Source organism: Acomys russatus, chromosome 1, assembly GCF_903995435.1.
Source record: "Acomys russatus chromosome 1, mAcoRus1.1, whole genome shotgun sequence".
Classification (NCBI taxonomy): domain Eukaryota; kingdom Metazoa; phylum Chordata; class Mammalia; order Rodentia; family Muridae; genus Acomys; species Acomys russatus.
Window position 1 is genome coordinate 82,057,902 of NC_067137.1, and position 13,124 is coordinate 82,071,025.

At 44.6% G+C, this 13,124-nt stretch overlaps 1 protein-coding gene across 1 annotated transcript; it reads right to left on the reverse strand.

The window, feature by feature from the left end:
- Window positions 1-2,244: 2,244 nt before the first annotated feature.
- Window positions 2,245-12,752, reverse strand: L3hypdh (trans-L-3-hydroxyproline dehydratase). The gene is made up of 5 exons (XM_051147298.1): window positions 12,245-12,752; window positions 8,451-8,620; window positions 6,271-6,393; window positions 6,043-6,180; window positions 2,245-2,501 (listed from the first exon to the last, which is right to left on the reverse strand). The coding sequence occupies exons 1-5, from the start codon at window positions 12,750-12,752 to the stop codon at window positions 2,376-2,378; spliced, it is 1,065 nt and encodes a 354-aa protein (XP_051003255.1). The 3' UTR covers window positions 2,245-2,375.
- Window positions 12,753-13,124: the final 372 nt, after the last annotated feature.

Genomic DNA, 13,124 nt, shown 5'->3' on the forward strand with positions numbered 1-13,124 from the left:
CAACAGTGCCCCTATCTGAAGGCCAGAGGAGGTGGGGTCAATCTCCACAGTGTCCCTGACTCCGAGGGAGCAAAGGACCAGCCTGTGGGAGTCACACATCCTCTGGACTGACTACACTAGAGTGAGCAACATGTCTGCCCAGCATCTGCTTACCACATATAAGTGGGATGGAGCAATGGCTCCCACAGGTGAGGCAAAGCTCTACCCTGAGGCAGTTAATGGGGAAGGTACTATCTGTAGACAACTCTGAAACAAGAAGAGAAACAATCACACCATCTGTTCATTATTACAGATAAAGTTCTTCGTCCTTGGTAGCCATGGGATACTTACACTAATACTAACACCAACTAGCAGCGTGCTGCTTTCAAGTAAAGCATGTGTATGTGGCATATCAGGAAATGTGACTTTAAAACAATGTGCTCTAATTAACGAGGCATGAGATAGAGATAGATAGATAGATTCTTTCTTTAAATGCAGCAAATCACCTAGTGTACAGAAATTTGGACACACTGAGTTAATGACAGTGCCTCTTTTTCTTTGTCCTTTGTGATAAGTGGTGGGTTTTGACATAAGACTTCAAGTGCTTGGGGATACTTGGGAGATAAAAATATTTACTTTATATTTTTTCTTTAGGTAAGGTAATGCAGTTATAGACCCCAAAATGGGTCAACAAAGGCTTGCTGGGTGACAATGCCACTTAACATGGATTAATTCAGTATCTGATGTGCTTAATACTGAAGTATATTACACACTTCACAAAAGATCACCAGTTTTTTGAAGGCATTGCAGTTAGTGTTTTGATTTATGATGGCAGACAATGCTCCATTTTATTTTATTCCTGATTTTGAAAAGACAGGGCCTCAATATATTGGCCGACCTCAGACTTTACAATATCTTGGCTTCACCATCCAAGTGTTGTGATTACAAACATATGTTCCCACACCTGGCTTTCAAGCACTATTTTTTTTTTTTAAATAGGCTCAAAGGTAAGTATTAACTGTCAAGAATGCCAATAATGAGATTTCTTCATGTTTGAAATGGAGCCAACAGCTGATTGTTGAGAGCCAGGCTGACCCAAGGCTTTCTCAGACGCCCCCATGAAAAGACAAAATTAAACCTAGTTCTGTGTCCTTGCCCAGGGATAGCCTTGGCAAAGTCCAGTTTGGGGCAAGGGTCAGGATGTAGAAGGAGCTAAAAGTTTTTGTTCCTGGAACATTGGCTTTTCCCACTGAAGAAAAGAGAACTATCTGTTCCAAGGACTCTGCTCTTGAACTATGATGCCCCTTAAGGCAGCCTGTGCTCTCCTGTTCAACACTGATTGGTTAGCTTCCTGCTGACTTGGTCCCATTGGAGGAAAGCTTTCTGCTAGTTCTCCAAATTTCCCCCTGCAAATAGTACACAAGATGGTGTGCTTCTTAATAAACTTGCTTGGCATAGTCATAGATTGTGCAAGACCTCCTGAGATCACCTTTTCTATCTTCTTTATCTCTGATCTCCTAGACTTTCCTCCTCAGGGCCCTGGCAGTGAAGAAAAACTTTTTGGTTAAGGTCAGTTAATAGAGCCCAAGCTTATTTCACTGCAAAGGTTCATAGATTAATTTTTACTTCACAATTGTATTTCAGTAATGCAGCATGAAATTGGAGAATCGATCCTTAAGACAGGTGAATGAGCCAAACAAAGGAAAACCAACCAACCAAACAAACAAGATACCATCCCCAAACCAAAAAGCACCATCTAAAGAGATGGCAAAAATTGGGTTACCAGTTGGTGTTGGCAGCATCAGTTGGTGACTTTGTGGCCTTTGGGTACCAGGGGGTATAGATGACGGGGCCTCTGCAGCAAAAACAAACCCCAGCAGCAGCTATAACAATGCCCGTCCAAGAAGCTGACTTTTTTTTTTTTTTTTTTTTTTTTTTTTTTTTTTTTTTTTTTTTTTTGAGTCTCCTAAGATTGTTTAGCCTAGTACTGGGAACCTTATAATAACATGCCCATAGAATGCTGCTTATGGGGGCCTGTATTTTATTCAGACTGGAACATTAAAATAACAAAGTATATTATTGTGTGGCCTATAGCTGAAGCAATCATTCAAAGAAACTTGCAAGTATTACCATTTCCACAGCATAGATTAAATAACGTTTAATTTTGCCTGTATATCAATTTAAAAGTTCATGGATTTTTTTTTGGTACACCAGTAATATTTATGCTCAAAAAGGCTTAAAAATAGGAAGTATAACTCCACAGTGTACTGTTTTCTTAATAAGTGTAAGAATTAGCCTTTATGTGTAATTGGATATTGGCTTTCATGTAATACAGAGAAAATATCATTTATAGGTAATTACTTCCAAAGAAAAACCCTTAGAGCATAAGGAAAATGTCACTTGAGAAGAAAGCCATCCCTCAGTGGGTCGTCATCTTCCACCGTCAGGCTTGCTGTCCCCGTGTAATGGGCTTGTCCTGCAACTTCCACTATGACAGCTTTGAAATCCCCACACTTCGCTTCCTAAAGAAAAGAAGGCAAAAGGAGGATACTAAGAAAATCCTGCACTTGTTTGGTCTCTAAGGCCTGGCCCTTGGGTTTCACCCCTAGAGAAACCCACACTTTGATCAATCAGGCACAAGAGGTGTCTAAGGGCGGGACAAGTTCAGATGTGTGTTTTAGTTAACTTACCTGGTGAGAAGAGGTACATGGGAACGGGTCTAGAAAGCCAGAAACCAGCTAAGAGGGAACTCCAGACTACACAATGATGCCCTCTCTCTCTCTCTCTCTCTCTCTCTCTCTCTCTCTCTCCTCTCCTGTCTCTCTCTCTCTCATACACACACACACACACATACACACGCACACACGGGTGCACACACAAAGAAAAAGAAAGAGAAAAAGAAAAGAAAAATTCTGATTACTGACTGATCCCTGGAGTCATAAAGCACTATTTAGTGAGGAGGAGAGGGGAAATACAAGATAATATGGAGGTAGTATTGATAGTTTGACAATGCAGACAGAGGAGAAACTGAATATGACATTGGAGGTGACATTATTTATGCCATTAGCACAGGTGGAGAAAAAGAGAGTGGTGGTTTGAATGAGAATGGCAACATGGCCTCATTTGTTTAAGTACTTGTCAACAGACTGGAACTGTCTGGGGAGGATTAGGAGGCGTGGCCTTGTTGGAGGAGGTGTGCCACTGGGGAAGACTTTGAGGTTTCAAAAGCCTAGTTCATTCACAGCTAGTTTTCTCTCTGACTTCTACTTTTGGACCAAGGTGTAAGCTCCCAGCTACTGCTCCAGAGCCATGCCTGCTTGCCTGTTGCCATGCTCCCCTCTGTGATGATCATGGACCTCTGGAACTGTTAGTCCCAAATTAAATGCTTTCTTCTGTAAGTTGTCTTGGTCATAGTGTCTTTTCACAACAATAGAAAAGTTAACTAAGAAAAATGCAATGGAAGGGAGCACAAAGAGGGAGAGAAGGTAGGGAGGAGCTTTACTATGCAAATTTTAGGATACTATGGTATAGTGACTTAGAGATGAGTATAGTGAGATGCTTGAGTGTTAGGATAGACACTGGTGGAGGACAGACAGGGCAGGGATGAAGGTGTGGGACATCTTCAGCAGACAGTCAAGAACTGAAGTCCAGGAAGTAGATGAGATTGTCCACTGGCATCAAATTGGAGAAAGACTAGGAAGAAAGCTAAGGACCAAATCCTGGGACCACCTAGTTGGGAGGACAGGGAATGAGAGTGAGAAGGCATCATCAGAGATCCTAGAAGACATGAGGCCCTTTCACACAGCAAAGGAGCACAGCACAATGAAGAGCTAGCAGGTGTAAAATAAGTAGCTGCAAATGTGCTGTGCTTTGAATATGAAACAGACCCCATGGGTCCCAGTTGGTGGTGGTCTCCGGGGGAAACTGTGGAACCTTTAGGAGGTGAAGACTCACTGAAGGAAATGGGTCAATGTGGTCTTAAGGTATTTTAGCCCATCCCACTTCCTGTCCCTGACAGCTGGCCTCCTGCCAACCAGGCTTTCCCACTGTACTTCTGTGTCTTCCCTGCCAATACGGAAGATACTTCCTTCAACTGTAAGATACAATAAAACCTCCCATTGGGTAACAGTGATTATAAAAACAGCTAATATAAAAATCTTACCTATAGTGTCTTTGATTTTCTAAGTTTTAAAATAAGAATAACTGAAAGTAAAGGTAAAATGTCAAATATTCAACAAGGCGCAGTAGTTTCTTTTAAAATGTTTGCAGTGTAGGTTGGACCCAGGGCCCTGTGCTTGCTGAACAAGTGCATTTCAGTGGTTTCTTTTTTTTTTTTTTTTTTTTTTGGTTTTTCAAGACAGGGTTTCTCTGTGTACCCTTGGCCATCCTGGACTCACTTTGTAGACCAGGCTGGCCTCGAACTCACAGCGATCCGCCTGCCTCTGCCTCCCGAGTGCTGGGATTAAAGGCGTGCGCCACCAGTGGTTTCAATGAGTATGTCAGTGGGGGCCAGCTCCAAGGTCTCAAAAGACTCGCACCACTCCCAGTGTGCTCTCCCGCCTCCTGCTTGCCACTGGCAGATATGAGTTCTTAGCTGTTCCCGCTGCTATGTCTATCATGAGCTCCTACGTTCATGTAAAGTTTAAATGAAGTAGTGTGCAGAAAGCCTTCAGCTTGAAAACTGACAGACAAGAAAGTCCCTAAAAATACTGCACGTTATTTTATCTCCAGTCTCATATTCTGAAGACACTGTGTGCTACATTATAACATATAGTGTAAGTGGTTTGGTATATTATAAAATTGCTGTGTGACATGTGGATCCATAGCTTAAAGATAATTCAGTATTTAGGAAAACAAAACCTTAAAAAAAAGCTACATTAGGGCATAATGTTTCCCATGTTAAAGGGCTCTTTATGAGCAGGATTATTCACCAATGTAGAGTAATCATTCTATAACAGGGCTTATTTACTACAAAATGGATGCATTGTTAGCACATTTGCAATCTGGTTTTTGTAGAAGGAATTTCTTGTGTCTGTATGGAAGCATCACCTGCCAATAAAAAGTTAGTGGCCTATTAGCTGAGGCAGGAAATAAGGAGGTGGGAGTTCTGGAGGAGGGGGGGAGGGAGGGAGGGAGGGAGAGAGAGAGAGAGAAACTCTGGGAGATAGCCCGAGGGGGGATTCGCCTGGGATTCTGAAGAAGATGAAATTGAGCAGAGGTAACTGGCCATGTGGGATGTTAGTTATGAGCAAGTTGGGGAACATGCCTAGATACACTGCCCTGGGCTCCTGTAAATATACATAAGCCTCGGAGTCCTTATTTTGGGAGCTGGGGTGCAGAGGGGAAACATGCGATTACAGATTTCATTACAAAAATTCTATTTTTCACAACTTACATCTTTTATATACTATTACGAGGTACAACACTTCCATAGAACACCACCACCAAAACCCAAGAAGGCTCCAAACTCTAATGTAGAACTTCTCTTTTGCTCCCAGGATCTCTTTCCACCTTAATATTTGAGGAACTCAGGAAGTTCTTCAGGCATATTATATCTCTCAGTACTTATTGGGAATTAAAGCTATTCGTTGGTTACTTTATTTGAAAGCAGATTACACAGCCATGTCTGCACACTTTTTTTTAAATAAATAAAAATAACCACCAAAAAGTTTTAAATGAGAAAAGTGGCATCATTTTACAATCTTGGACGCCTCTCTCGTCTGTCTCAGTCAGAGCAGCTGGATTCTCATTGGCTTCTGCATTCAGTTATCCACTAGGCTGGGCTATCCCCACATCATGTGGCCCATGGAGAACGCAGTGACTGCTTCCGAGAGAGTGAGTGCGTAGGAAGCAAACTACACATTTTTGACCCCTGGAAAGCACAGTGGCTCAAGCCGGAGGTGCAACACTACACTTTGAGGACTGATCCTTGAACAGAAAGAAGTCTTACAGGTCTTCTTTCAAGTGCCCTCTAAGAGCACAGTGAAGAAATTTACCTGGAACCCAGCTTCTGCCTCTTCTGTCTCAGGAGCCACTCACATATAAGAAAGCAGCCACACTCACCCTCACAGCGCTGCCCGTGAACACGGAGCCGGTCACACTGCTTTTGAAGGCTCTGGTCTGGTTCAGCTGCAGCAGACCCTTACAATGCTGCAGAGCAATCCGGGCTGTCACTCCAGAGCCGGTGGGGCTTCTGTCGACCTGTTTCAGAAACAGTAAACGACGGGACTGTGAGCGGTCTCCATCGGCCACACCTGGCATTTGAGCTTTAACAGTTTACAGTCCTGCTACCTGTTCATCTGCAAACACGCAGATGTTGGTGGTAGGCTCCTCGCTATAAGCATCCTTTCCGTCTGTTAAGATAGTTCCATAAAGAAAGCCAAGGTCTTCACTCTCGGGATGGTCGATTTTAAACTGCAGATAAAACAACCACAAACCAAATGGAAAAGGTTTTTGGACTCAAATTTATCTCAAGAAAATATGTCAAGAACAGACTCCTAGGCAGACCTTTCTCAATGCGTATTGCTTTCGAAATTACCTTGTTGGATGAGTCTGGAAGAACACTTATTTTATGTCATTGTCTAGATACACAGTTTTATTGGCAGTTACGATTCTTAGGCTGAGTTCGTGCTGAGGAAGCCACTCTGTATCTAGCCTCAGTGAAATGTGCAGTCCTATCTATCATAAGCACGTCCAGCACACCCTCTGGGAAGCCCTGAGTTCATGGCATGAGTCCACAGGCACCATCACACAGAAAGGGAGAATGTGGAGAAATCCAGCAGAATAAAACTTTTCAAAAAAGAAAAGAGTCACAGGCTACTGGTAACAACTGGACGGAGAAGGAAAAACAAAATAAAGGAAAAAAAAAAAAACCCTACCACCAACTAGAGGGTCTATGAAAAGCAGTTATTGCACAGAGGCACACAGCTCAGGACCACTTAGAGGGACAGTATATCCAGGCCCAGAAGAACGGTGCTTCCGGTCCTTGGGAGGGCCAGCAGTTGAGCTTTTCCTGGATTCCTGTGGCATGTGACATTTAATGCTGAGATCATCATCTCCATACAGGTATCACATGCTACTTAGACAGACCTGGGTTCCTGAAGTCCAGTCTATGAAACCAAGCTCGAGTGACCTGCACACTTTCCTCCACTCTTACACATGTCATCACGTGTTAGCTCCTTCCACTGGCTCAAGCCCTGGGATCCCTGGGGTTTGCCCTTCATTTGGGTCTCCCACATCTAGCTTAGGGTCTGACATATGCAATACCCACACGTTATATATACACATAACATATGTATATATATATATATATATATGTTAAAAAGTAAGGTTGACCTTAGAGCACATTAAATTTGTACCTAGCTCTATAAAAGGTTATCCCCTGAGTCTGCATCAACAATATGGACGGCCTGGCCAACAAACGACAAAGGGATTCTTCTGCCCAATCCTTTGATGAAGGAACTTCAATTCTCTCAAAGTACAAGGACTCTGGGTTCTCTCAGAGTCCATACCTTGCCATTATGACTTGCCTGAGCAGTTGAAGCTTTACCAGAAAGCTCAAAATTACTCTTTTTATTAAGAAAATGAGGCCCATTTTTCTTGGCTTCATTTAAAAACAAAGTGAGATTTTTTTTTTTTTTAATTTTTAAACCATTTACTGTCTGATAGGATAGAAAACAGATGCAAATTAAGAGTGTTAAAAATTAACATGATAAAATAATTCTGTATATTGGTATTGATAGCCCCAGAAAAATGGTAATTTCAAATAGCAATATGCTGTACATCTTCTTCTTAAAATATTTATTTTTATTTCATGAATGTCTTGCCTGCATGCATCTCTATGCACATTATGTGTCTGGTGCTCAAGAAACCAGAAGAAGACATTAGATCCCCTGGAACTGAGTTAAGGATGATTATGAGCTGCTGTGTGGGTCCTGGAAATAAATCTGGGCTCACTGTAACAGCAGCCAGTGTTCTTAATTCCTTAGCCATCTCTTCAGCCTACTGCTGTATATTTTCATCTACTTAAGTTACGTTTTACCATACTAAAGCCTTAAGTGAGCCTATAATAATGATCAATACTAGTATATTAAATACTATCGTGCTATTTTTATGGCTAGTAAATCATCACGCAACACAACATTCAAATGTTGTAATGTTCTTTCATCTGTGAGTCCTGGCTCAAAGTTTGCAGAATTGTGCTAGAAATGAAAAAAAAAAAAAAATAGAGTCACTTATCCCCTAAACTGACTTTATTTTTTAAAAAAAAGCAAGAAAACCAGGACCCATGAAGAGGAGGTTACAAATGCTTTCAGGGTCAAAGCTAGAATTCGCAGGTGACATGCCAGAGCCCTTTACCTTGCCTAGTACAGTAATTGTTAGTATGAACAGAGATTTAAACGTGCCTCTGTCTAATTTTCTTAATGGATGTGGTAGTCTGTATTTGTCACTAAGGGAGTGCTGGGACTGACCTGGGCTTTCACTGCTCCCGTCACTGCACTTGCTACATCCACAAGGTCCCTTGTCTTCGAAGAACACACATCAACTCCCAATTTTTCTGCACTAACAAATGCATAAAATGCTCCGCCGTACGCAATGTCCACCACCACCTTTCCGTGTCCAGGGACATCCACCGTGAGGTCTGAAAGAAGCATTTGCAGGTAAGTTTGTTAGGAAAAAAAAAAATCACATTGTTTTAGTTATGTTTAAAGGAGAGACTTTCATAACAAAAGGGAATGAAGCAGATACCCATTCTCAGAGTCAGTGTCTGCTAAATGAGAGCCGGGGGCGTTTTGTTCAAGTTGGTGTTTAGCACTAGTTAGAACGTATCTGGATTCTGTGTCTCTCCGTGACTATATGTACACATCTGCTCACTACACTGAGGTTCTTTTGTAGGAACCATCATAGAAGCTGGCTAAGAGATGGGAAACCCTGGGACATCTGCTGGTGAACACCATAACGGAATACGTACTAGTAGGGAAGGGTTCGTGGAGGACTTGAATGCTACTCACCCCCTGGTTTTCTTCAGTTGTAATGCCGAAACGAAAACTGAATTGACTTTTTAAAGCTGGGTACAGTAGCACATGGCCATAATACTGGCACCGGGCTTTCAGATATGCACAATGCCTGGCTGCCACCTTTCTTCCTAAATCTCTTAAACTGCTGACATGGGAAATTGAGAGACTCAACCACAAGTACATCCCATGTGCCCGACACACCGCCTCCACTAGCTCCTTGATTACCTCAGCACCAGGAGACAGGTCTATTGTTTTAAGATGCTCCCATTATTCTGAGAGGCTCACCAAATAAGGGGCAGCTTGGAGTCCAACTCAGGAGCAGGTGACTCTGAAGTCCCAACCCTTTCCCCTGAACTAGGTAACCTGTATTTAGCACTCAATCCCTTTGTCCATGCAAGATTATTGCTAGGATATTGAATTAATTTCCTCAGGCAACACGCAGGGCTTACCTACCAGAAGAGTATATGCCATGTACAAGACAGAAGGGTTACAGGACGAGTAAATAAAACAACCTTTCTTCTTAAGTTCAGTTAGACAAGAAAAGGTGAAATCCTAAATGGATCACATGGAATGAGTGAGGTTGGATACACGAGTTTTCCAGAAAATCGAAATGTATCTTGGTGAATTGCAAAAATGCTAAGGATGAGAGGAAGCAACTGCCAGACTTGGGTTGGGATCCTGGTTCTGCTTCTAAGTACAGCTTTGCTGCTGTTACACACACACACACACACACACACACACACACACACACACACACACAAAGCAAAAGGGGATTGCTATGTTTCCTACAAGTGTTTTGAGAATCCCATGCGGTAAGACATATAAAGTACCAGGCACAGGTTAGTAGGCGTGTGAAGGTTAATACGAAAGCCAAAGTTTAATTTCCAATAGGAATGGCATTCTCGAGGACGCAGTAGTAGCCACAACCGCCAATCTGCACATTCTCCACGTTTCATTTCTTTGGCTACTCATTCAAGCACTATCCATTCTCAGTCTACCGTTGTAGACCCACCCCTAGGGTACAGTGAAGAAAATAAACATAACTTATTGTGTGTGTGTGTGTGTGTATGTGGGTGGTGATGGTGGTGGCAAACTCTGTAGCCCTCCCAGGAGAGTGCTGGTGCCACCTTCATTTCACAAGGTCACTGAGATGGGAAGGACGGATCAATGCTCAGCAATAGCATGCCCTGGCTTTTATGTGCTTCCAAGCAGAGGATGTGGGACCAGTCAAGTCCACTAACTGTTATGCTGTCTCACAGGGATGCTGTTGGGAGCTATGGTATCTAAAGGTCTGGCTTCCCCTCCCCTTAGGAACTTGAGACTAATATGCAGTTGCTGCTGCTACTGTTGCTGCTGCCACCAGTTGTTGGGTCTCAGGAAGTAGACTGACTCACTCTAATTTTCTGTTTGAGTTGCCTAGGGGAGAAACCAGGTAGCCAGCTAGTTAAATTGCTAGTCTCGAAAACCAAAACTAAACCAAAACCAAACAAACAACAACAAAAACCCAAACCAAACTCCAACCAAGCCCCCCCCCCAAAGAAAACCAAACGCAAAACAATAAAATAAAATCATAAATTATTTCTCCCAAGTGCCAATCTGGATGTGATACCCATTTTCTCAAAGGGCATGGAATTCCTCCAAGGCGTTCATTTTCCCAGGTGTTTCACTACTGAGGCTGCCCTAAGCCTGTTTTGCTACAGTGTCATTCACGCCCAGGCTGCCCTAAGAGCCTAATTATTCAGGGAGGATCAAGATCAGATTCTCTGCACAGCTTGAAGACTCGGGAGTGGTAACCTTAGTCCTGGATTGATTGAATAAGCTCCCAGTTCACTTCCAGTCAAACATTAAACATCTGCACGGCCGGAGCTCAAGCCCCACGGTGTTTCTGACCTGCCACTGTGGCAAAGTTCATGCTAGAGAGCTATGAAACTCAGAGACAATTAAAAAGTAAACCACTTTAAAAAACCCATATATTATGTAAGTGCACATTTTATGTTAGGCACATTCATAGCTAGCCTGGGCAGGTGGGCCCTGCAAGCTGCATGCTTGATACTCATGCAAGAGAGACACCTGGGATTAAAGATTAAACAACAGCTGCCAGGTGATGCCTGAGATGCCATCTTCCGAAATGTTTTGATTATATGGATTACTTGCTTGGCCAGACAGCTAAGGATCTATACTAGAGAACTCAGAAAACCTGTTCATGTTTCCGTATGTCCAGGAAATAATCCTACAGATCTTAAAGTCTCTGTTTCTTGATGTTTTTTCCAGATATTAAAAAACTTCAAGAGGCAGAGGCAGGTAGATCTCTGTGAGACAGAGGCCAGCCTGGCCAACATTTAAGTTTCAGGGTTCCATTCCAGCCGGAGCTACACAGTGAGACCCTTTCTCAAAACAAGCAGTCAGCACATATTCACTTTAAAAAAAATGTAAGAATGTTTTATACTTTCATTATTAACCACAAAAAACTCTGGGATAAAATGAAGGTACAGACTCAGCCAAGGAGCGTTTGAACTTGGCTTGGAGGGGCTATGAACTTGGGGTTACAAACTTAGATCTTTCCCAAAGTCAAGGGGTCTCCACGGGTGTAGTCCTGACTGGTCTGGAAGTGACATCCCCCTTCCTTAAGAGGGAAGACAGCTGAGGAAAAGCCTGGTCATATTTGCTAACTTATCAGGAATAACTGTTTACCAAGCACATTCCAAGCTAGACTGCAACTCTGGCACATGCACTGCCCTTTGCTCTCTCTTAACTTCACTCTGTGAAAAGTCTACAAATGCCCGACAAACCTGGAGCCAGGATTTTTCTTTTCTTTTCTTTTGTTTTTGTTTTTTCGAGACAGGGTTTCTCTGCATAGCCTTGGCTGTCCTGGACTAACTTTTTAGACCAGGCTGGCCTCGAACTCACAGCGATCTGCCTGCCTCTGCCTCCCGAGTGCTGGGATTAATGGCGTGCGCCACCATACCCGGCAGGATTTTTCTTAAAGGAAGCACGGAACTATTCACTGCTCCTCTCAAAGCTCCCCAGGCCTCGAGTGGATGGACACGCACTGCTCAGTAAGAGAATTGCATTCACCAAACCTGCAAGGCAAAGACACTGAAGCGTGTTGCAGTAGTTTGGAATTACCTTGTTATTAATCGCAGGGGCAGGCAGGGTGGGTTAGTTGCGCAGGTGTATTCGGCACAGAGCAGTAGTTAAGATTCCTCTGGATTGTGTCCCAACCTGGCCTAGAGAATCTCACCCTTTACCTGCGGCCAGGACGAACGCCGGGACGCTGTGGAAGCGCACAGGGCCACAACTGCGGCCACCTTCACACGCTACGAAGGCGGCCACCAGCCCACAGGGGCAGTGGATGTTGACCCGGGCCTCTCGGGTGCCTTCTGGGGGAGCAGGCACCAGTCCGAAGTCGAGCGCGAATCGGCCCAGCGCCAGCACTGCGTGGCCGCACATGGAGCTGTAGCCTTCGTTGTGCAGGAACAGAACGCCTAGGTGAGCGTCGGGCAGCTCGCTGGGCACCAGGACAGCCCCGTACATGTCTCGGTGGCCGCGGGGCTCGAATACGAGCCGCCGCCTTATGTAGTCGAGGTGATGACGCATGTAGCGCCGCTTGGCCAGCAACGTGGGTCCTGCCACCTCCGGGCACCCGGCGTGCACGATGCGCAAAGGCTCACCGCCTGTGTGCATGTCCACCACCGACAGCGTCGGTGTCCTCGGGTCGTGAGGGGGCAGCCGAGCCACTGTCAGCGTCGCTTGCATTGTCTGCTCGCCGGTGCTCTCTCCAAGCGGGTGATGGGGCGGGTATGGGTGGGATAAACGCCAAACCCCACGGGAGAACGTGCAGGGCTGGTGGCAATCTCTGGGCCAACCTGCGAGCAGAGACCACCCCGCGACAAACGCCAAGAATCCGATGGGGGCGAGGTTCCAGAGCCTCGATCACACGGCGGGGGCGGGGCTCGGAGGCTTGACCGCACGGTGGGGCGGGGCCTCTGAGACTTGACACGCGGCGTGGGCAGGGCCTAGAGGACGGGCCGGCATGATGGGGGCCCAGAGACGTGAGGCCTTGGAGTCTCGAAGACGCAGGGAGGCGGTGCCCAGAAAATTAGTCTGCACGACGGGGGCGAGCCTCTC